Source organism: Hemitrygon akajei, chromosome 1 (genome assembly GCF_048418815.1).
Source record: "Hemitrygon akajei chromosome 1, sHemAka1.3, whole genome shotgun sequence".
Taxonomy (NCBI): Eukaryota; Metazoa; Chordata; class Chondrichthyes; order Myliobatiformes; family Dasyatidae; genus Hemitrygon; species Hemitrygon akajei.
This window is the reverse complement of record NC_133124.1, coordinates 212,271,616-212,297,167: the sequence shown is the minus strand read 5'-3', so window position 1 is coordinate 212,297,167 and position 25,552 is coordinate 212,271,616. Positions and strand designations below refer to the sequence as shown.

Here is a 25,552-nt window from a genome sequence, read left to right as displayed (position 1 = left end):
ACAGGATTTTTTTTATAGTGCGTCTATAATAATCGGTGAGGGTCAATGGGGCCTGATGAATTTCCTTAGCCTTCTGAGGAAGTAGAGGTGCCGGTGTGCTTTTTTGGCCATTGTGGCTGGGTATTGGATTGCCAGCCTGACAAGTCCGTCCATCACATTGGGCAGGTCAGTAGAGCTGTAGTTGTCCCGCTGTTTGTAGACAGTCAAAACCTAGGTGATAGGTCACACCAGACTGTGGCTGTGCTAGAACAGCCCAGTAGGAGAAACACGACATCATCAGCACTGCATTAGAAATGCCGTCAAGGAAGAACGTCATACTGTTTTTAGAATGACTTTCCTCAGCAGACAGACACAACATTGGCCAAAAAAAGCAGACTGAGAAAGAAAACGCAATGTTATTACTCTGTGAATGGTTCCTTATGCTGAGTGTATCCCAGATTCTCGACGGTCTGGCAGTGAGTGAGGTGGTATTCAGTCCATGGGCATTGGATAATATTCCCTGTCTTTGGTTGGTGTTCTGCATGTTTGTTTTCTCTGATTCGTCTTAGATCTCACTGAAAAACAATTCTTGGAGCTAGCTTTGTGTCTTCAGTAAACCTGGAGATGTTCCACTCAGTCTTCCTGCCTAAGCTGTTGATTTGGACAGGAATCAGCTGAAGTCCAAACATTGACTGAACCTTTGTTCCTTTAGTTACAAGCTGATCTTGTAAAATTATCTCATAGAGTAATGGATATGGCCCAGTCCATCATAGGTGAAACACTCTCCACTACTGAGCACATCTACAGGAAACGCTGTCACAGGAAAGCAGCATCCATCATCAGCGGCACCCTCCGCATAGGACATGCTCTCTTCTCACTGCTGCCATTAGGAAGAAGGTACAGAAGCCTCCAGACTCACACCACCAGGTTGAGGAACAATTATTACCCCTTGACCATCTGGCTCATTAACCAAAGGGGATAACTTCAATCAACTTCACTTGCCCCATCATTGAAATATTCTCACAAATAAGTGGACTCACTTTCAAGAACTCTTCATCTCATGTTCTCAAGATTTATTGCTTATTTGTGTATATTACTGTTTCTTTTTGCATTTGCACTGTTTGTTGTCTTCAGCAATCTGGTTGAACATCTTAGTTGGGTGGTCCTTCGCTGATTCTGTTATAGTTATTATTTTATAGATTTGTTGAGTATACCCATGAGAAAATGAATCTCACAGTTGTATATGGTGACATATACTGTGTGTGCTTTGATAATAAATTTTACTTTGATCTTTAAAGTCAGAAAGAGAAACAAATCACTAATCACTACTTTACACTAATCATACACCAACCCATTGTACTCTCGCTATCAACTCTTGGAAGATTCTACCTCACATCTACACACTAGGAGTAAATTTCACTGGCAAATTAACCCATCAATGTGCATGTTTCTGCAGTGTGAGAGGAAACTGGAGCATCTATATATTCCTACACATATTTTTATTCATTATATTCCACCTGCCAGATTTTTACTTAATTTTTAGGTACCTATCTTGAAACTTCTTTACATCCCCATCCTGACTCACATCCAACTTACAGTGCCTATAAAAAGTATTCACCCCCCCCCCCCCGGAAGTTTTCATATTTTATTGTTTTACAATATTGAATTACATTGGATTTAATTTTGCTTTTTTGACACTGATCGACAGAAAGTCTGTTTCGTGTCAAAGTGAAAACAGATCTCTACAAAATGATCTAAATTAGTTACAAATATAAAACAAAAAAATAATTGATTGCATAAGTATTCACCCCCTTCAAGTCAGTACTTTGTGGATGCATCTTAGGCAGCAATTACAGCAGATGTCTGTGTGGATGGGTCTCCATCAGCTTTGCACATCTGGACACTGCAATTTTTCCTCATTCTTTACAAAACTGCTCAAGCTCTGACAGATTGTATGGGGATTGTGAGTAAACAGCCCTTTTCAAGTCCAGCTACAAATTCTCAATTGGATTGTGGTCTAGACTCTGACTTGATCACTCCAGGACATTAACTTTGTTGTTTTTAAGCTATTCCTGTGTAGCTTTGGCTTTATGCTTGGAGTCATTGACTGGCTGGAAACAAATCTTCTCCCAAGTCGCAGTTCTCTTGCAGACTGCATCAGGTTTTCCTCCAGGATTTCTCTGTATTTTGCTGCATTCATTTTACCCTCTACCTTCACAAGCCTTCCAGGGCCTGCTGCAGTGAAGCATCCTCACAGCATGATGCAGCCACCACCATGCTTCACTGAAGGGATGGTGTGTTTTTGATGATATATGGTGTTTGGCTTAGGCCAAACATAGCATTTAGTCTGATGGCCAAAAAGCTCAATTTTGGTCTACAGCAGTGGCTTTCTCTTCGCCACACACTATTAAAGCTGTGATTGGTGAAACATCTGGGCAACAGTTGTATGCTCAGTCTCTCCCATCTCGGCCACTGTATCTTGTAACTCCTCCAGAGTTGTCATAGGTCTCTTGGTGGCTTCCCTCGCTAGACCCCTTCTTGCATGGTCACTCAGTTTTTGAGGACGGCCTGCTCTAGGCAAATTTACGGCTATGCCATATTCTTTCCATTTCTTGATGATTGACTTATCTGTACTCCAAGGGATATTCAATGACTTGGAAATTTTCTTGTATCTATCTCCTGACTTGTGCTTTTCAATAACATTTTTGCAGAGTTGCTTGGAGTGTTCTTTTGTCTTCATGGTGTAGTTTTTGTCAGGATACTGACTCATCAGTAGCTGGACCTTCCAGATACAGTGTATTTTTACAACTATCAATTGAAACACTTTGATTGCACACGTCTCCAAAAATAGATCTCAATTTTGTGTGATCTCAATCTCAATTGAGAGTGGTAGCTGTGTGGAACGAGCTTCCTGTAGAAGTGGTAGAGGCAGGTTCAGTATTGTCATTTAAAGTAAAATTGGATAGGTATATGGACAGGAAAGGAATGGAGGGTTATGGGCTGAGTGCGGGTCCGTGGGACTAGGTGAGAGTAAGCGTTCGGCACGGACTAGAAAGGCTGAGATGGCCTGTTTCCATGCTGTAATTGTTTTATAGTTATATAATGTGACTTCTAAAACCAATTGGCTGAACCAATGATGATTTGGTGTGTCATATTAAGGGGGGGGGGAATACTTATGCAATCAATTATTTTGCGTTTTACATTTGTAATTAATTTAGATAATTTTGTAGAGATCTGTTTTTCACTTTGATGTGAAAGAGACTTTTTCTATTGATCAGTGTCAAAAAGAGCCAAATTCAATCCACTGTCATTCAATGTTGTACAACAATAAAACATGAAAACTTCCAAAGGGGTGGGGGTGAATACTCTTTATAGGCACTGTAGTTCTGTATTGTCAGCAAACTTAGACAAATGACACTTGGTCCCCTCACCAAAAACGACTTGTGAATACTTGGAGCCCAACCTTCACTATCTGCAGTAAATGTTAGTCACAGTCAACCTAAAAAAAAATCAGCTAATTTTTTTAAAAATTGGAACATTTTAGTTCCGATTTCCTTTTCTGTTCTAATGTGCCGATCCATGGCCACCTCTTGTGATGAGGCCACCCTCAGAAAGGAGGAACAACACCTTATGTTCCGTCTGGGTAGCCTCCAGCCTGGTGGCAAGAATATCGATTTCTCCTTCTGGTAAACAAATTCACCATTCTCCCACTGCCCCCCTTCCTCGTTTCCCCACTCTGACCCTTTTTGTCTTCTCACCTGCTTATTTCTTCCCTCTAGGTCCCCTCCTCCATCCTTTTCTCCAATTAGTATACTTACCCCACAGTAGCGTAGCAGTTAGCTCAAAATTATTATAGCTCGGGGCATTGTGGAGTCTGGAGTTCAATCCCAGCACTGCTCTGTAAGGAGTCTCTGTATGTCCTGCCCCCCCCCCCACCTCACCCCCCATGGAATGTGTGGGTTTTCTCCAGATCCTCTGGTTTCCTCCCTCAGTCCAAAGAACTACGAGGAAAGTAGTTCTTTGATCATTGTAAATTGTCCCATGATTAGGTTTGGGTTGATCAGTGTTGTCAGGGGCTGCTGAAGTGGTGAGGCACAAAAGTATGGAAAGACCTACCCTGCACTGTATTGCTAAACAAATAAACAATTCCATGTGCCCTCAGCTTTTTCATCAGTTTCTTGTGTGGAACCTTTTCAAACTCCATATAAAAATCTAATTACATACATCCATTGGACAGCCTTATTTATTCTCAAAAAAGTCCAGAAGGTTAACCGAATATAATTTTTCTTTCATAAATGCATAATAACATATAACTTTAATTGGATAACATGGAATGATGTAGCATGGATAAGTTACAACTTTGTTCTTATAGAAATGGCTTTTTATACACTGAATTTACTTTATCCAAGAATGAAAACTTTAGAGTTGGCCAAAAGCTAGGAAACTTCAATCTTAATAGATGTTTAACTTTATCAAGCAATAATCTGCTGGAAGAGCTCAGCTGGTCAGGCAGCATCTGTGGAAGTGAGATCCTGCATCAGAATTGGTGGTAATCACCACAGATACTACTTGACCTGTTGAGTTCCTCTAGCAGTTTATTTTTGCTCCTGATTCCAGCATCTACAGTCTTGTGTTTGTAATTTAACTTTATGTATTTGTTCCAAGTAGTCTTGCTTAAAGGATTCCTGAGAGAATAGCAACTTGTGCTTGTAACCTAGGGTAATGTTCATGACATTTCACAGAAAAATTCACAAATGAAATCTGACCTGGAGACATTAGAAAGAGTGATCAACAAATTGGTTGAAACAGTATGTTTGAAGGAGCATCTTCAAGGTGAAGACAGAGGTAAAAGTGGTAAAGTTTATGGAGGGTCTTCCAGAGTTAAATCCCTGCCAGCTAAAGGCCTGGTCACCAAGAATGTAACGTCTAACACTGAGAATGATCAAAGGGCCAGAACAGGAGATCTCAAAGAGTTGTTGAACTGTGAATGGTTGAGGAGACAGGGAAGGGATCTGTAAACCAAATGAGGAAGAGGTTCAATTAGACTGCAAGTAACAACAAAACTATGGACTCTCCAATTTATGAGGTACAGGCGCAGATAAATATGCAATTCCTCTGAAAATTCTTCATCCCTCGTTGGGCCCCAAGCAATACAATAATGGGCAGTTACACTCAGGGGCCACTTTATTACGTACAAGAGTAGAATCTGGTCTTCTGCTGCTGTAGCCATCCACTTCAAGGTTTGACATGTTGTGTATTGAGCGATGCTCTTCTGCACGCCACTGGTGTGACGTGTGATTATTTGAGTTACTATTGCCTTCCTGACAGCTTGAACCAGTCTGGCTATTCTCTTCTGACCTTTCTCATTAAAAAGGCATTTTCACCTCAGAACTGCCATTCACTGGATTTTATTTGATGTTTTTCACACCATTTTCTGTAAAGTCTAGAGACTGCTGTGTGTGAAAATTACAGGAGATCAGCAGTTTCTAAGATATTCAAATCACCCCGTCTGGCACCAACAATCATTCCATGCCAACACTCACCTGGATCATGTTTCTTCTTCATTCTGATGTTTGGTCTGAACAACAACTGAAGCTTGTGACCATCTCTGCTATGCATTGATTTGCTGCCACATGACCGGCTGATTTGATATTTGCATAAGTGAGCAGGAGTACCTAATAAAGTACCTGAATGTAGGGACTTTGAGAATAAATTTACTTTGACTCTATGGGGGTGGAGGATCGGTGACACAGGGGTGATTGGTGAATGCAGTTGTTCAGGTGACACGGAGTACAGATGTTCCCTGAAGGAAGCCATAAGACTATATGGGATCCAAAATCACAAACAAAAGGAAATCTGCAGTTGCTGGAAATCCAAGAAACACACACAAAATGCTGGAGGAACTCAGCAGGTCAGGCAGTATCTACAGAAATCATAAACAGTGGTGGACGCAAGGTGGGTCTCGGCCCAAAACGTCGACTGTCTACTCTTTTCCATAGATGCTGCCTGGCCTGCTGAGTTCCTCCAGCATTTTGTGTGTGTTGCCAAGACTATAATGGGGTCTTGAACCCCTTTTAAATCTCCTCCTGAAATTTCTAACTCATAGAATCTTGTTCCTCAAGACCAGTTTGGACACTAATCTAAGAAGTCATGAGAATGGGGACTAGTTCAAACCCCGTGCTTTAAATATTCAAAATACATTTTCCAAATGCAAGAATTTGAAGTCAATAATAGCTTTAAGTCTGAGTCATGACTTAAAACATATTTTAGACTTTAGGATTAACATTTTTTGTTTTTATTAAAGAACTCTTTGTGCCTGGTTTAATTATATTTTACTCTGTTACTTATGTATGTTAATAGATTACAAAGAAACCATTCTGTACTGAAGAAACAAATGTGTTGTAATTAAAATGTTGTTTATTTAATCTTTTATCTCACTCTTGTAGTCACAAGTCTTGACCTACTATTGGCAAACTTGCACTCAACCTCATTATTGGCCTGACCTAATGTTCTACGTACAGTAGAGAGACAGGGGATTAACTACACAATTGCCTGAAGATTCTCCTCTAGTTTGGTGTGTGTGAGCTGGAAGGTTAGAGCAGGGAGTCAAAATCAACTTGAGACCACTGCGAACTCCAATGAAAACCTCAGCTTCCTCTAAGGCTTTGATGCACCACGTGGTCTTCTTGACAAGAATGTCCAGAGCTGAACAAGAGTAGGGTTAGATTGAGATGGGGAGGAGGGTGGCAGAATTAGCACTCACAAGCCAGACAAGACCAGAAAGGGGGAGGTGACATTACTGCTGGGAGCCGTGGAACTGGGGAGGAAGAGTGTTTAACACTCAACTTAAAAGCTGCCACTTTGACCAAGACCCTGTCACTTTGTCACTTGCCTAATGACCTACAGAAGGCTACTTTAAGATCAAGAAAACAATTCCAATTGAAGTTAGATAGAATCAGATGCATTTCAGCTTTGGCAAGGTTTAAACTTTGAATTTTGTCCTATAACTCTCCCATGAAAACCCTCTTGGAAGTTCGACAACTTCAAAGACACCACCCAAAAGCAGGATGCTTTAGCAGAACTTAAATGGCGCACTATTATTGAACACTTTTTACCCTCCTACACTGCTCAAAGCGCAAACTTACTCCTCCACCTTTTTTTCAGATGGGTGAAGTTTGAAGAGAAGGTTGAAGAAGGAGGGGAGCGATGGAGTAAGCCTCATGTCTCCACGTTATCACTGCACAGTTTGTTTGAGCTGCGGACATGCCTGCAGACCGAAACTGTGCTGTTAGACTTGGATGGATATTCCTTACCACAGATCATAGGTAAGAGACCAACTTCATGTCTGTTGTTGTGACCTGATTCAAAGTCTCTAAAACCAAGTAAGTGAAAGCACATGACTTAGACGGTAATCTGCGTGAGAATGCTCCGAGTGGAATGGAAAAACTGACATTATTCTACATTCTCCAACCAAAACCTCATGAGAATTTATTGGGGATTATATTAATTATGACTCCTCACCAGAGCTAGTTTTGGCATTGGTTTATTATTGTCACATGCACCAAGATGAAGTGAAAATTTTGTCTTGTATACTGTTCATACAGATTAAATCATTACTCATGGTATTGAGGTAGAACAAGGTAAAACAATAACTATGTAGTATAAAGTGTAACAGCTACAGAGGAAGTGCAGTGCAGGTAAACAATAAAGTGTAAGATCATAATGAGGTAGATTGTGAGGTCAAAAATACATCTTATTGTACGAGGGAATGATTTAATAGTCTTATTACAGCAGGGTAGAAGCCGCCCTTGAGATTGGTTGTGCATGCAATCAGGCCTTTGTTACAAACACACAGTGCTTTGAGGAAGAACAGATTTGGCCAATCCGCTTCTGCCATTGACACTAAACCATTAGGGAATCCTAAGTTTAGAGCTTGCAAATGATGTCCATTTGGCTCGTTGAAGCCTACTGGCTGATAAAAGGCCATTCAGCCTGATGTTGCTGGCCCACGGTTTTGCAGGAAGGGAAAGAGTAGGAAATGAAATTTGACCACATTTGGAGGGGTGCTTTGAGTGCTCATCATCGTACACACACAGACACATGTCCCTATCATTCATGTGTTTCATGATCATTGGGAAGGGCGCCAGGTGTCCCTGCTGCTCCCCACCTGATGTTATTCTGTTCTCGTGGTAGATGTTTTTGAACATGATGGGGATTCCATCTTCACCACTGCTGACTGCAGTTCAGATCCAGACATCATCCTGCCATCTTCAACCCCCTCTCCACCATTTACAGTCACACTCCACACACGTCTCCCTCTGCATCACTAACTCTCTACTGTCCTCCAATCCTCCAATTCCCACACCCCTATACTACTCCCCATCCCACCCACCAACCTCATTTATTCCATCACACTTACTGCTCCATGCCCCTCCCAACTCCCTCCCCTTCACTTCATCTGTCCCCCTACCTGCAGAAGCCTACCCATTCTCCTCTCTTTTCCCTTGCCCCTTACACCACTGATGTTTAGGTCAACAATGAAAGTCTGCAGCAATGCTCTCAGCTTCCTCTCAGTTTTCACTACAGTCAGTCGTACAAGTCCTGGGTGGAGACTCAGGAATACCGTCACACTCAGATGTAGGATTCCTCTTCGCAGTTTCAATGACAATTTTGTTTCACCAGTCAGAGTTGGTAGCCCTAAGCTGAATCCCTGAACCTGAGGACCGGTGGACCACTCTTGGTCTGGCCCCTATCCCTTGACCTGTTTGGAATGGGTGACCCTATCAAGAGCCAAAGCATAATCAGAATCAGAATCAGGTTTATTATCACCGGAATGTGTCATGAAATTTGTTAACTTACCAGCAGCAGTTCAGTGTAATACATAATATAGAAGAAGAAAAAAATAATAAAATAATAATAAATAAATTACAGTATACATATATTGAATAGATTAAAAACCGTGCAAAAAAAAACAAATAACATATATGAAAAAAGTGAGATAGTGTCAATGGGTTCAATGTCCATTTAGGAATCAGATGACAGAGGGGAAGAAGCTGTTCCTGAATCGCTGAGTGTTCAGGCTTCTGTACCTCCTACCTGATAGTAACAGTGAGAAAAGGGCGTGCCCTGGGTGCTGAAGGTCCTTAATAATGGACATCCTGATTACAGCCAGTATAGCTCTCAGAGTCAATCAAGGCACGCAAGCCTCCAAACCCTATGACAAGGTTGTGACCCTCTTGGAGGTACTCATCCTCCGGCCCCATATAAACCCTCCTCCCCAACACCCTCCCCAATCCCCCTTCTCCCTCTTCACCACCTCCACCCAACCCTTACCTCATCTTCCATAAACACCCACCATCTCCCTGTTCCACCCCATTCCTTCATTTTCCTGCCTTCTGAATCCCATTGTTCACTCCCTTCACCATTCCACTACCCTACCTGCCATGTGCAGAGCTGATGACACGGCCATAGTGGGGTGTGTCAGGAATGGACAGGAGGAGGAGTATAGGAAACTGATACAGGACTTTGTGATATGGTGCAACTCAAACTACCTGCGTCTCAATGTCACCAAGACCAAGGAGATGGTGGTGGACTTTAGGAGATCTAGGCCTCATATGGAGCCAGTGATCATTAATGGAGAATGTGTGGAGCAGGTTAAGACCTACAAGTATCTGGGAGTACAGTTGGACGAGAAGCTAGACTGGACTGCCAACACAGATGCCTTGTGCAGGAAGGCACAGAGTCGACTGTACTTCCTTAGAAGGTTGGCGTCATTCAATGTCTGCAGTGAGATGCTGAAGATGTTCTATAGGTCAGTTGTGGAGAGCGCCCTCTTCTTTGTGGTGGCGTGTTGGGGAGGAAGCATTAAGAAGAAGGACGCCTCACGTCTTAATAAGCTGATAAGGAAGGCGGGCTCTGTCGTGGGCAAAGTACTGGAGAGTTTAACATCGGTAGCTGAGCGAAGGGCGCTGAGTAGGCTACGGTCAATTATGGAAAACCCTGAACATCCTCTACATAGCACCATCCAGAGACAGAGAAGCAGTTTCAGCGACAGGTTACTGTCGATGCAATGCTCCTCAGACAGGATGAAGAGGTCAATACTCCCCAATGCCATTAGGCTTTACAATTCAACTGCCAGGACTTAAGAACTTTTTTTAAAGCTATTATTAATGCTTTTTGAGTTAGTGATTTAGATGCATATCATATTATTACTGAGTTAAGTATTGTATGTAATGAGTTTTTGCTACAACAAGTGTATGGGACATTGGAAAAAAATGTTGAATTTCCCCATGGGGATGAATAAAGTATCTATCTATCTATCTATCTATCTATCTACCTCTCCTCACCTCACCATTTCTCCACTGTTCTCTGACCGACTCCATTTTCATTGCCCTTCCCCTCCCCTCATCCACATCTCATTTCAAAAGGTCTGAAACACGAAAGTGGTGGATGTGATGCTGAGATTATATGAGGTGTTGGTCAGGCCACATTTAGAGTCTGGTGTGCTGTTTTGTGCTCCATATCTAGGAAAGGATGTGCAGGGATTGGAGAGGGTTCAGAGGAAGTTCACCAGAATGATTCTGGGCATGAACTGGTTAACAAATGAGTGTTTGATGACTCTGGGCCTCTACTTGCTGGAGTTTAAAAGGATGAAGCGGGGATCTTATTGAAACCTACCAAATATTGAAAGGCCAAGAGAGAGAAGATGTGTAGAGGATGTTTCCATGAGTGGAGAATCTAGAACTAGAGGACACAGCCTCAGAATTGAAGGACATTCCTTTGGAACAGAGATGAGGAGGAGTTCTGAGGGTGGTGAATTTGCAGAATTCGCTGCCACAGGTTGCTGTGTAAGCCAAATCATTGGGTATATTTAAAGCGGAGGCCGATAGGTCCTCGATTAGCAGATACATCAAAGGGTACAGGGAGAAGGCAGGAGGATGGGGTTGAGAGGGATAATAATTCAGTCATGATTGAATGGTGGAGCAGACTCATTGGGCCAAGAAGCTTAATTCTGATTAATGTCTTATGATCTAAAATCGACTTTCTACTTGAAGTCTATTACACCCATGCAGCTCAGAAAGTGACTGATGTGTCTATCATTACAGATGATATAATTGACAAACAGATTGAAGATGGACTTATTAAACCAGATGTCCGGGAACAGATTTCATTCATCCTCCTGAGAAAGCATCGCCACCAAACCAAGAAACCCATCCATCGTTCCCTGGTTGACATCGGAAAGTCATCTACAGCTTCATCAGGTGAGCACAGCAACCCAACCATAGTCGAGTTAAAGAAGGTCCTTGGTCCATGCCCAACCAAGGTTCCCACCTAAGCTAGATCCATTTGCCCATGTTTGGCCTGTTTCTTTCTTAAACTTTCCAATCCAGTGCTGCCATGCAGTCTCCTCTGGATCAGTGAGGACTGGTGCATATTGGGGGAAAACTTTGAGCACCAATGCTCCGTCTGTCACTAAAGAAAGGATCTCTGGGTGACCACTTACTTGAATTCCACTTTTCGTTCCCATTCTGGCAGGTTAGTACATGTCCTCCTCTACTGTCATGATGAGGCCAAGCTCAGGCTGGAGGTGTAACACCTTATATTCTGCCTGGGTAGCTTCCAACCTGATGGCATGAACATCGCTTTCTCCAAATCCCAGTAATCTCTCCACAATATCTCCTTCTCCCTTTTCTTATTCCCAGTTCTGGTTACCCTATTACCCCCTTTCTCCACATCTGCCCATCGCCTCATTCTGGTTTCCCTCCTCCTCCCTTTTTTGCATGGCCACTCTCCTCTCCTATCAGATTCCTTCTTCTTCATCCCTGTATCTGTTCCACTTATCCCCTTCTCCCTCCCTCACCCACCTTTCCTCTTACCTATCCTTTACCTGCTTCAACTCCTTCCACTCCCCACTTTTCTTTTCTGGCTTCTGCCCCTTCCCTTCCCAATCCTGATGAAGAGTCTCAGCCCAAAATATTGACTGTTTACTCCCCTCAACAGATGCTTCCTAACCTAACCTGCTGAGTTCCGCTAACACTTTGTGTATGTTGAAAAAGCCACCAGTCAGATTCCTATCAAACCTAACCATTCACATCTTAAACCTATGCCCTCTAGTTTGTGATTCCCCAAACCTGGGAAAAAGACTGCTTATAAATAACTTTCATAATTTTATACACCTCTGTATGTTCATCCCCCTTTCCCTACGATCCAAAGAAAAAAGTACTTGTCTGCTTTACCACTCTCCATAACTCAGTCCCTCGAGTCCCGGCCGCCTCCTCATAAATCTCCTCTGGAGTCTTTCTATCTTAATGGCATCCTCCCTATAGCAGTTTGACTGAATGCAATATTTCAAATACAGCCTCACCAATGTCTTGCAATATAACATCCCAGCTTTTATACTCAATGCCATGATAAATGAAGGCCAGTGTTCCAAAAGCTTTATTCACCATCCCATGAAGCCACTAATGGGCAACAATGTAGTTTACAAGATTGAGTTCCCACATATCTCTTCTCTCATCTCTGAGATTAACATTCCATTCTAAAGAACACCTCAGCTCTGACCGTCACTTAGACCAAGGGTTCCCAACTGGTTGACAGTAAAGGTCCAAAAAAGGGCATGAAAAAGGTTGGGAACCCTTGATTTAGACAATTAATACCACAAAATCATAAATTTTCTGGTGCAGAATGAAGCCATTCAACCCATCATGATCATTCCAGCCAAAATTAGATGATGATGCCATAGAAAAGATCTGCACCTTCCGAAAATATCAGCTTTAATTAGGCTTTTCCTTCTGTCAGAAACGTGTTACCTTCAAACTCTTATTTGCCAATTCAAATGTCATCAAATAGTTCACTTCAAGAATCATTTCAAAGCCACAAGGTCTCCAGAATTCTGCCAGCACACAGTTCTGTGTCAACTTCTCTCCGAAGTTTCAGTCCATTTCTTTCAGTGACAAACTTATGCTTTCTGTAACTTTACAAATGTGGCAGTGCAAAAGATATTTCAATGTCTGACTAGAGCCAGGTCAAAGCTGAGTTTGTTGTTATGTTAACAAGTACACAAGTGCACTGAAAAACTTGTTTCAGCATAACTGGCACAGAGAGTCATCAAGCCATAGGACACTTCGGCCCATCTTGTCCATGCTGAACAATTAATCTGCCTAGTCCCATTGAACTACACCCAGACCATGGCCCCCCATACCCCTTCCAAATGTTGCTTTACTGTTGAAATTGAACCTGCATCCACCACTTACACCGGCAGCTTGTTCCACACTCTCACCACTCTGACTGAAGAGGTTCCTCTTCATGGTCCCCTTAAACATTTCCTTTCACCCTTAACCCATGACCTTGAGTTAAAGTCTCACCCAATCTCAGTGGAAAAAGCCTTCTTGCATTTATCCTATCTGTATCCCCAATAATTTTGTATACTTCTACCAAATCTCCCCTCACTCTTCTATGTTCTAGGGAATGAAGTTCTAACCTGTTCAATCTTTCCCTATAACTCAGGTCCTTAAGTCCTGGCAACAACTTTGTAAATTTTCCTTGCACTCGTTCAATCTTATTTACATTGTAACTGTAGGTAGGTGACCAAAGCTACACACAGTACTCCAAATTAGCCTTCACCAATGTCTCATAAAACTTCAACATAACATTCCAACTCCTGCACTCAATACATTGATTTATGTAAGCCAATGTGCCAAAAGCTTTTGTTACAACTCTATCTACCTGTGATGTTACTTTCAAGGAATTATGGACCTGTATTCCCAGATCCCTTTGGTCAACCACACTCCTCAGTGTCCTACCACTCACCATGTAAGGCCTACTCTGGCTGGTCCTCTCAAATTTCAACACCTCACACTTGACTGCATTAAATTCCATCTTCCATTTTTCAGCCCATTTTTCCAGGTGGTTCAGATCTCACTACAAGCTTTGATAGCCTTCCTCACTCTCCACTATACCGCCAATCTTGGCGTCATCTGCAAATTTGCTGATCCAGTTTACCACATTATCATCCAGATCATTGATATAGGTCACGAACAACAATGGACCCAGACCTATCCCGGTGGCACACACTAGTCACAGACCTTCAGTCAGATAAGCAACCATCTGCTATCACTCTCTGGCTTCTCCAACAAAGCCAATGTCTAATCAAATTGACTACCTCATCTTGAATACCAAGCAACTCAACCTTCTTTGTTCAAGTCCATTAAGACAATATCCACTGCTTCATCTTTGTCTACTTTCCTGGTAACTTCCTTGAAAAGCTCTTAAGGTTGGTTAGACATGACCGACCATTCAAAAAGCCATGCTGACTGACCCTAAGCAGTCCCTGTTTATCCAGATACTTATATATCCAGTCCCTTAGAATAGCTTCCAATAACTTTCCTACTACTAATGTCAAGCTCACCGGCCTATAAATTCCTGGCTTACTCTTAGAGCTTTCCTTAGACAATGGGACAACATTAGCCAATCCTCCAATCCTCCAGCACCTCACCCATGGGTAAGGATGTTTTAACTATCTCTGCTATGGCCCCTGCAATTTGTGCACTAGCCTCCCATGGGTTCCAAGGGAACACCTTGTCAGGCCCTAATTTGCCTCTAGACAGCAAACATCTCCTCCTCTGTAATCTGTATAGGGTCTATAACATCAGTGCTGCGTTGCCTCACATCTAAAGACTCTGTGTCCGTCTCCTGAATAAGTAGAGATGCAAAAAGATCCATTTAAGGTCTCACCATCTCTTTCAACTCCACAACTTCTGATCTTCCAGAGGAACAATTTGGTCCCTTGCTATCCTTTTCCAAATCTGTAGACGCCCTTATGATCCTTATTCACCTTGCCTGCTAGAGGAACCTCACACTTGATTTCCTTCTTCAGTGTTCTTTTGTATTTCTTGTACCTCTCAAGTACCTCACTTGTTGCTTCCTGCCTATACCTGCTGTTCACCTGTATCCTTTTTCTTCACCAGGTACTCAATATCTCTTGAAAGTCAAGGTTCCCTAAACATGTTATCCATGCCTTTTATTCTGACAGGAAGGTACAAACTCTGCAGTCCCACTTACTAAGTACACCTTTGCCAGCAAACGGCTTGCCGCAAACCAGACTTGCCAGCTACTTTCTCATACCATCCAAACTGGCCTTTCTCCAATTTAGAATCTTAACCTGTGGATCAGACTTATCCTCTTCCATAATTATCTTGAAACTAATGACATTATAATCACAAGATGCAAAGTGTACCTCAAGACAAACTTCTTTCACTTGCCCTGTCTCATTCCCTGATAGGAAGTCAAGTATCACACTCTCTCTACTCTCTTTCCTTGGGACTTCTATGTACTGATTAAGGAGACTTTTCTGAACACATTTGACAAACTCTATCGCATCTAATCCTTTTACAGTATGGGAGTCCCAGTCAATATGTGAGAAGTTAAAATCGCCTACTATCACAACCTTATACTTCTTACAACAGTCTGCAATCTCTCTACGATTTTCCTCCTCTAAATGCCGCGGATTGTTGGGTGGTCTATAATATAAACCCAACAACATGGTCATACCTTTCTTATTCCTCAGTTCTACCCGTGAAGCCTCACTAGATGAGCTCTCCACTTTATCCTGACTGAGCACTGCCATGACAATTTCCCTGACTAGAACTGCCATCTGTCCCCATTTATCTCCTCCTGATCTATCACGTCTAAAGCAACGGATCCCCAGAACATTGAGCTGCCACTCCTGTCCCTCCTGCGAGCAAGTCTCACTAATATCTACAATGTCATAATTCCACGTGCTGATCCATGCCCTTAAATCATCTGCCTTTCATACAATACTCCTTGCATCGAAATATATGCAGCTTAGAGCAGTAGTTCCACCATGCTTGACCTTTTTTATTTCTGACTGTGTCTGTAGGCTTAACAGTATCTTTCTCCACACCATTCCACTATCTGCTCTGGCACTTTGGTTCTCATCCCCCTGCAACTCTAATTTAACCCACCCCCACCATGCTGCACTAGCAAGCCTTCCCTTTAGGATATTAATCCCCCTCCAGCTCAGATGCAAACTGCCTCCTCTGTACAGGTCCCACCTTTTCTGAAAGAGAGCCCAATGATCCAAAAATCTGAAGACCTCCCTCATACACCAACTCCTTAACTATGTATTAAACTGTACGACCTTCTTATTTCTGGCCTCACAAGCATGTGGCGTGGTTAGCAATCCTGAGATCACAACCCTGGAGGTCCTTTCCTTTAACTTAGCACCTAACTCTCTGAACTCACTTTCCAGGACCTCGTCACCTCTCCTACCTATGTCATTGGTACCGATGTGAACCACAGCCTCTGGCTGCTCACCCTCCCACAAAAGAATGCTCCTACCTCACACCAAATCCATGACATTCATAAGAAAATCTTCAATTAGATACAAGGTGATCAAGATTATGCATGAAGGGACACAGACCAAAAAAAATAAATTGCAGTGCAAAGTAGTTAACATGGTGTGTGATGTTCTTACTATAACAAGAGATGTTCCTGTATCCAATTATGCCCATTTCTTCAGTCTCTTAACCTTTTGTTACCATTCCTTGCAACTTCAGTGAATGCATCCACATCAAGGGCTGAGACCTTGAGAAGCTCTGAGTCTCTGTGTCAATGTGCAACTCATGGGGCAGAAAACTGATCCTGACCTCCAAAGTTGGGAAGCAGAAGGGAGCGTGACATTTTGCGTTTGGCTCAGTCAAGCAGAGATGCACAAGGAGCAAAAGCTCGGGTGGTTTGTTGTACAAAGCTGTGGTTTGTTGGTCCTGGGCTCAGCCCAGATAAGTGATGGAGCAAAAGGTTCATGCATTTGGTCTGAAGATGAAGTATGCCAATATGACATAGGAGCTGTGTGAGCGCATTTGGGCCTTCAAGTCTGACTCCGAGCAAGACTGCAATAATTTGGCACCTTTGGGATTTTAGTGTTGCGGAACCATTAGATTTTCCAGACTCTTTATTTCACTTCTTTTAAATGTTACAGTGGCATAATAAATTCTCCAGTGAATCCAGGACTTGCAGTGGGTTGCGGGATAGGCTGCTTCCAAGGTTTGGAAGCAGTAGGATGACGGACAGATGGAACAGCGAAAGGGAGGAGGTGAAGGGCGACAGAGTTCAATTCAGTCCTCTGTCTGAAAGGAGTTTTTGCACATTCGCCAAGCAACCACAACAACAACGCAACAGCCATTCACTCACCAATCTGTCTGCACTTCGCTGCTCCGCTGCTACAGAACCTCAAAGCACCAAATGGAAAAACAATATCACGTTTTCCACTTGGGTAGCTCACAGTCCCATGGCAGGAGCATTACATTTTCCAAATTCAAACAACCTTGGTGTTCTCTGAGATACACACAGCTGTTACTTATGCTCTCATTCCACAAACTCTCACCTATACTGTTCCGCCCATTCGTCGTCCCCCTCCCTGCTCCATTGGTACGTCACCTCCTCCCCTCCCCGCTCCACTGGTCCTGTTCCCCACGGCTGTATACTGGAAATCTTTCCTCTTCCCTCTCTGTCCCGATGCCTCCACACAAGCTGTTGGTTTACTGAGTTCTTCCCGAGTGCCAAGGAAACTATTTAGGAAGAGGGGAAAATAGGGAAGGGCAGAGGATGGAACAAAAAGAATTGAACCTGGAACATAGAAGTTCATACAGTACAGCACAGCACTGACCCTTCAATCTACTCTTTGATCAATCTAACAGAGTCCTCCATTTTTCATTCATTCATGTGTCAATCTAAAGAGTCTCTTATAAATCCCTAATATATCTGCCTCTACCACCGCCCTTGGCAGTGCATTCCTCACACCCACCACTCCCTTTGTAAAAAAAAACCCTAACTCCAACATCGCCTCCAACCAATCGCCTTAAAATTATGCGTTCTATCAAAAAAGTATTCCTCTGAAGGGGTGATCTAATGACTCATTACTCCTTTGTTTGTGTAACATGTTCCTAATGATAAAGATTCTGGGCCATGTTGTGTAGTCTTGCTAGAAGACTAAGGCGTACAAGTGAAAGGTAATTGAATACATGGTTGACAAGCAAGAATGGCAGCCTTGATACAAAAGGAAAAGAAAATGTGAGTTATCTAAAGTTGGAGAATTCACGATTCAAGTTTATTTTTCACTTGTACATACACTGAAACATAGAGTGAAATCTGTTTGCATTAACAACCAACACACGCAAGGGTGTGCTGGGAGCAGCCCGTAAGTAATGCCACAAATTTTGGCAACAACATAGGGCACTTACAGTGCCCAGCAGAACAACACAGAGCACAACCAGCAGCAAAGCAACATGAGCAAAACAAGTCCTGTCCCACCCTCACTGCCACGTAAATACAGAGTACCATTACCCCAGGCAGGCCTCCATTCCTCTAGTGGACCTGGGCTCGAGCTTACAGACACTGGGCTTCCGCTTCCCCAGTGGACTCATAGGCATTCGCGGATTTGGCTCTTGTGAACGGGCCTCTCCTTCCAGACTACCAATTTGACCCTGGGGACACGATCCTCAAACCCCACCTTCTTTACTAGCTGGTCGATACTTTTATTGCCCCGTTTCTCAGGACATAAGACCATAAGGTATAGGAGCAGAATTAGGCCATTTGGCCCATCAAGTCTGCTCTGCTATTTCATTAAGGCTGATCCATTTCCCTCTCAGCCCCAATCTCCTACCTTCTCCCTATATCCTGACCAATCAAGAATCTATCAACCACTGCTTTAACTTACCCAGTGACTCGGCCTCCACTGCCGACTGTGGCAACAAATTACTCAGACGCACCACTCTCTGGCTAAAGAAATTCCTCCTCACCTCCATCCTAAGTGGATGTCCCCTCAATTCTGAGTCTGTGTCCTCTGGTCTTATACTCCCCCACCATAAGAAACATCCTCTCCACATTCACTCTATCGAGGCTGCTGAGCTTTTCTGGCATTTCCTGCAGTTATCTGAGTTAAGAGACAGGTGTGCGTAAGTTTTCTGTGTGTACTGTGTGATTTGTCAGCCATCCACTGGTAGCTGGGCAGAGGATGGCTTCAAGCAACTAACGGCTGGAGGAACTCAGCAGGTCAAGCAGCTTCAGTGGGAGGCAAGGAATTGATGAGCTTTTGGATTTAAACTCTGCCTCAGAGCCAAGAGTGGAGACACGAGATGGCCAATATAAAGAGGGAAGGGGGAGGGCTGAGATTAGGCTCCAGTATGATTTGTGGGCTGAAGAGGGGTGAAAGGTAACAGGCAAGTTGCCCAAGGCAGGAGAGGGGAGATGGGTGAATCTCAAAAAGTTCAATGTTCAGTTGTTCAATAGTTCAATAGTCCCATTTAATGTCAAAGAATGTATACTATATACAACCTGAAATTCTTAATCTCTGCAGACATCCTCGAAACAGGAAAAAAAGAATAGATGACAGAAAAAAAGATGTAAGAACCCCAAAGACCCCTGCCCCCTCCCACGCACAAGCAGCAGTAAGCAGCCTCAGCCCTCTCCCAACGCCTCCCCCAAATTATTCTAGCATAAAGCATCAGCATTCCCACCACCCACCATGCAAGCAACAGCAAAGCCCCCAAGGAGAGACCATGGTCTACAGTCCATCAAAAACTAACTGTTCACTCCATTTCAACATTCCACAGGCTCTCTCTCTCTCTCACTAACAAGGGAGAGACAGATATCGCTCCTTCAACAGTCACTATTTTGATGTTACAGTGAGTCTGAAACGTTGCTTTTTTATTTTGAGTTCCCTGACTCGAGAATGGTGTGGTGAACTTCATATACCTGTCTGGACACGCCCCTCTGCGGACTGCTCCTGTGGCTCCTCCCACAGACCCCTGTATAAAGGCAATTGGAGGCACTGCTCCTCCCTCAGTCTCCAGGATGTTGTGTGGTGGTCTCTTGCTGCTAATCGTGGTCTCTTGCAGCTAATAAAAGCCTATCGTTCGCCTCCCGTCTCCGAGAGTTATTGATGGTGCATCAAATGGGCAAATCGATGACCGAGTGCAGAGTTGTCCGAAAGCCACTCTCGCTGTCTTAGATGTTGCATCTCCCGCTACGCTTCAGTACGCGACACCGGCGAGAATTTGTGTCCACAGGGCCGCGCAGGTCACCAGACTTCAGGTCAAATGAGGACATACCGAAACACGGCCGATCGGCAAGCTCCAGGAACAGGAACACACCGTCATGCAGAACCACAGTTTTTGTGTGCCACTGTAGATCAGAAATCCCGACAGGACCCCAGACTCCCTGAAAGGGAAAATAGAGACATTAGAATAGGAAGTATTTAACAGTTTCGATGACGAGCTGGGAGAAGTCACCCTCTGCCACCATCTTTAGCAGAGTAAATTTATTACCAAAGTACGTATACTATATATACTGCCCTGAGATTAGTTTTCTTGTAGGCATTCAAATTAGAACAAAGATGTAAAATAGAATCAATGAAAAGCTACCCACAAAGGCTGTCAAACAACCAAAGTGTAAAAGAAGACAAACTGAGCAAATACAAAAAATAAATAAAAAATAGCGATAACATGAGTTGTAGAGTCCTTGAGAGTGGGTCCATGGGTTGTGGAGTCAATTCTGTGTTGGTTCAGGAGCCTGATGGTTGAAGGGTAAGAAGTGTTCCTGAAACTGGTGACGTGGGACCTAAGGCTCCTGTACCTCTTTCCTGATGGCAGCAGTGAGAAGAGAGCATGGCCTAGATGATGGGGGTCCTTGATGATGGATACTGCTTTCTTGTGGCAGCACTCCTTGTAGATGTGCTCAATGGTGAAAAAGGATCCCTTGCTTTCCTGGTGTACATAAACTGTTTTCGGGCTTCCAAATGCCATGGCAGAGCTTGTCATCGAAACGTTGGTTATTATCGGCATCTGCACCCAGCAAAAAGCCCAAGAAGAGCTTATGCCCATTGGTGTTTCCACACCAGACAGTGATGCAACCAATCACGATACTCTGCACAGTGTTTCTATAGAAGTTTGTCAAAGTTTTTGATGACATTTTGAGTATGTTCAAACTTCTAAGAAAGCAGAGTCTCTGTCATGCCATCTTTGTAATGACACTTGTGTGCCAGTCCCAGGACAGATCCTCTGATATGATAACACTAAGAAATTTAAAGTGACTGACCCTGTCCACCTCCGATCCCCTAATGAGGCCTGGTTCATGGACCTCTGATTCCTTCCTCAATAATCAGCTCTTTGATTCAGGTTTCAAGAGGATTCAAGATGGTTTCAAGTCTACTGTAATGATATCTACATCTGTAAGATCAGAGGGGACAGAAATCTTATTCTCTTACCGTGATTGTTGCATAAGCACGCAGTGCAGTAAGTCATTTTGCTAATTAAATATATATCTTTATTTCTTTTCTTACTAACTGCTTGAATTAATGAGCGACCTGCAGCTCGCAGCCCCAACCGATCTGCTGGCATTGGGGCGAGCTTTTATCGTTCCACTGAAGACCTGGGAATGAGACAGTTTTCCGGTTATGGACGGCTACGTAAGTCACCTGCCTGCGTTACCCGGCGACTGGGTAACTAAGACGAAAGCGTTGCATGCAGCCTGCATGCGTGCACCCACTCCTTGGTTAACGTCCAAACCAAGCTACTCACCAGTAACTAGAAACCTCTCTCCCCAATTCTGAACCCCCCCCAGCTTGTTTGTTACGATGGTTCCTTGACCCCACTGTTCTGCAAATATCAAATTAAGTGTGTTATTTCTGTTTTTTTTTAAATTACAGGACATGCTCAAAGTCGAAGCATGAATGATATTGCAGACACACCCAGCACTGACCAGGTAAACCTCCAGCTTAGCACATGAACTTCCATCAGTACCACACACCAAATACTAAAGGAACTCTGCAAACCAGGCAATATCTCAAGAAAAGAGTAAACAGTCAGCATTTCAGGCTGATACCTTCTTCAGGACTGGAAGGAAAGAGAAGTCAGAGTAAGAAGGGCAGGGGAGGGGAGGAAGTACAAGGTGGTAGGTGATAGCTGAGAGTTAAATGTGTCACCTACTTCCACCTATCACATTCACATGTAACCTTGCATATCTTCCTCCCCCACCCCCCAACTTCTTACTCTGACTTCCCCTCTTTCTTTCCAGTCCTGATGAGGAGTTCTGGCCCGAAATGTTTATTCACTTCCATAGATGCTGCCTGGCCTGCTGAGTTCCTCCAGCATTTTTTGCGTGTTGCTTTGGATTTCCAGTGTCCGCAGATTTTCTTGTGTTTGTGAACCTTTCTCATGTAATTTTTGTCTGAATTCTTACTTCCCTTCAGTTTTCGGCAACACGCACTTGGGCTGGAGCTGGATAGGTTTCTTGATAGGTGTCAAAGGTTGAGTGGAAGGTGGCATGAGAATGGGTTGAAATGGATAATAAATCAGTCATGATTGAATGGTAGGGCAGACTCAATGGGCTGAATGGCATAAATCTGCTCCTATATCTTATGGTCTTGTGGAGTACTGGGTTCAGTTTAAGAACCCGAGCCGCCAGGTAATGTTGTAGCTCTACAAAACTCTAGTTGGACCAGTTCTGGTTGCTTCATTTTCGGAAGGTTGTGCAAACTTCAGTTAGGGTGCAGAGGAGATTTACCAGGAGGCTGCCTGGAATAGACGGCATGTCTTATGCAGAGGTGTTGAGCAAGCTAGGGCTTTTCTTTTTGCGGTGAAGGAGGATCAGAGGTGAATTGATAGAGATGTACAAGATGATAAGTGGCATAGGTAGAGTAGATAGCCAGAGACTTATTTCCAGGGCAGAAATGGCTCATACAAAGGACATAATTTTAAGGTGATTGGAGGAAAGTATAGGAGGGATGTCAGAGGTGAGTTGGAGGTGTTGTGGATAGTGTGGAGGGCTGTCAGAGGTTACAGCGGGACATCAATAGGATGCAAAACTGGGCTGAGAAATGGCAGATGGAGTTCAACCTGGATAAGTGTGAGGTGGTTCATTTTGGTAGGTCAAATATGATGGCAGAATATAGTATTAATATTAAGACTTGGTGGTGTGGAGGATCAGAGGGATTTTGGGGTCCAAGTCCATAGGACGCTCAAAGCAGCTGCACAGGTTGACTCTGTGGTTAAGAAGGCGTATGATGTATTGGCCTTCATCAATCGTGGAATTGAATTTAGGAGCTGAGAGGTAATGTTGCAGCTATATAGGACCCTGGTCAGACCCCACTTGGAGTACTGTGCTCAGTTCTGGTCGCCTCACTACAGAAAGGATGTGGAAGCCATAGAAAGGGTGCAGAGGAGATTTACAAGGATGTTGCCTGGATTGGGGAGCATGCCTTTATGAGAATAGGTGGAGTGAACGCGGCCTTTTCTCCTTGGAGCGAAGGAGGATGAGATGTGACCTGATAGAGGTGTACAAGATGATGAGAGGCATTGATCATGTGGATAGTCAGAGACTTTTTCCCAGGGCTGAAATGGTAGCCACAAGAGGGCACAGGTTTAAGGTGCTGGGGAGTAGGTACAGAGGAGACGTCAGGGGTAAGTTTTTTTACACAGAGAGTGGTGAGCGCGTGGAATGGGCTGCTGGCAACAGTGGTGAAGGCGGATACGATTGGGTCTTTTAAAAGGCTTTTAGATAGGTACATGGAGCTTAGTGAAATAGAGGGCTATAGGTAAGCCTAGTAATTTCTAAGGTAGGGACATGTTCGGTACAACTTTGTGGGCCGAAGGGCCTGGATTGTGCTGTAGGTTTCCTATGTTTCTATTTTGCACAGAGTATAGGAGAGACATCGGGGTGAATATTTTACACAGGGTGGTGGGTACATGGAACACACTGCCAGGGGTGATGGTAGATGCAAATACATTAGGAACATTTAAGGGACTCTTAGATGGGCACATGGATGATAAAAAAATGGAAGGTTATGTAGGAGGGGGGGGTCAATTGATCTTAAAGTAGGTTAAAAAGTCAGCAGAACATTGTAAGCCAAAGCGCTATGTTCTACGTAAATTCAGAGGCCACTTTATTGGGTACCTCGTGTACCTCTTAAAGTAGCCAATGAGTGTATGTTGATGGTTTTCTGCTGCTGTAGTCTATCCACTTCAAGATTCAACGTGTTGTGTGTTCAGAGATGCTCTTCTGCACACCACTGTTGTAACACATGGTTATTTGAGTTACTGTTGCCTTCTCGTCAGCTTGAACCAGTCTGGCCGTTCTCCTCTGACCTCTCTCATTAACAAGGTGTTCTTGCCCACAGAACTGCCGCTCACAGGATGTTATATAAAGCCACGAGGGGCACAGACAGGGTGAATGCTCACTGTCTTTTTCCCAGATTTGAGGAATCAGGAACTAGAGGGCACAGGTTTCAGGTGAGAGGCTACAGATTTAACAGGACCTTGAGGGGCATGAGTGTGGAATGAGCTGCCAGAGGGAGTGGTTGAGGCAGGTGCAATAGCAACTTTTAAAGGACAGTTGGACAGTACACAAATAAGAGAGGTTCAGAAGGTTAGGGGCCAAATACTGACAAATGGGATTAGTTTGGATGAGGCAAATTGTTCGGCATGGACCAAATGAAGAAAAGGGCCTGTTTCTATATTGCATAATTCTATGACTTAAGAATTTTAAAATTGTTTCTAATTTGACTTTAAAATAATCTACTTTAATTTCTATTTGGGTGAATATGTTTAATACATCAAAGCCACAATGAGATGGGTTGAGGGGGTGGCACGTACTGTAGCGGTTAGTGGCAAGAAGTTATTTCTGGCCCAATTCCTTGTTTCTGCTGTTTTCAGAGCTGGAAGGTACAGAATACTGGAGCACTACAGCACAGAAACAGGCCCTCGGCCAATCCAGTCCATGCTGAATTGTTGTCATATCCAGTCCCATTGACCCGCACCCAGACCAGAGCCCTGCATACCCCTCCCACCCATGCACTTATCCAAATTTCTCTTCAATGCTGAAATCAAACCCTGCAGCCACCACTTCCACTCATTCACCCTCTGAATGGAGAATTTCCTCCTCAGGTTCTCCTTAAATATTTCACCTTTCACCCTTAACTCAGGACCTCATGTTCTAGTCTGGTGGTCGCCAACCCGTCGATCGCGATCCGCTGGTCGATCTTTGAGACTTTCCCAGTAGATCCTGGAAAAAAAAAGGAAAAATAAATACAGAAATACTGTTGAGAGATTGTTTCCGGGTTGTGGGGTTTCAGTTCCGTTCTTTCTGCCCAGTGCGCATGTGTCACGCGCTACATAGTGTACTTCAGTGGTCCCCAACCACCGGGCCGCGAGGAAACGATATGATTTGGCGATGTGAAACGATATAAGTCAGCTGCACCTTTCCTTATTCCGTCACACCCACTGTTAAACTTGAATGCACGCGAGGTCATTACCCACGTGAGGTCATCAGTCGCCTAAACGCAGGGATACCCTCACGCCAGGGATCACTGGTTGGTCTCAGTTAACCAGCCGTCTCGCACGGCCGGCGGGAAGTGCCGTTGCTACTGGCCTGGAGCGCGGACAGATGGGCGCCGCCTCTAAATCTGTTGAGCCCACCGAATGTTCATGGGGAACCCGGTGCTAAAATATTCGCAGACGACCTAATTCAGGCTCAGGGTTTCGTAAGCAGCAGAGCAGCT

At 43.8% G+C, this 25,552-nt stretch overlaps 1 protein-coding gene across 5 annotated transcripts in view; it reads left to right on the top strand.

Annotated features, from left to right (window-relative positions):
* The window catches only part of slc4a5a (solute carrier family 4 member 5a), a 174,057-nt gene that overhangs the window by 60,076 nt on the left and 88,429 nt on the right, over window positions 1-25,552 (top strand). For all 5 annotated transcript variants that reach the window (XM_073060084.1, XM_073060076.1, XM_073060094.1 and 2 more), the window contains exons 5-8: window positions 7,144-7,304; window positions 11,085-11,240; window positions 21,368-21,463; window positions 21,704-21,759. In XM_073060084.1, the coding sequence (XP_072916185.1) occupies window positions 7,144-7,304; window positions 11,085-11,240; window positions 21,368-21,463; window positions 21,704-21,759 (469 nt within the window). The remainder of the gene's footprint in view (window positions 1-7,143; window positions 7,305-11,084; window positions 11,241-21,367; window positions 21,464-21,703; window positions 21,760-25,552) is intronic.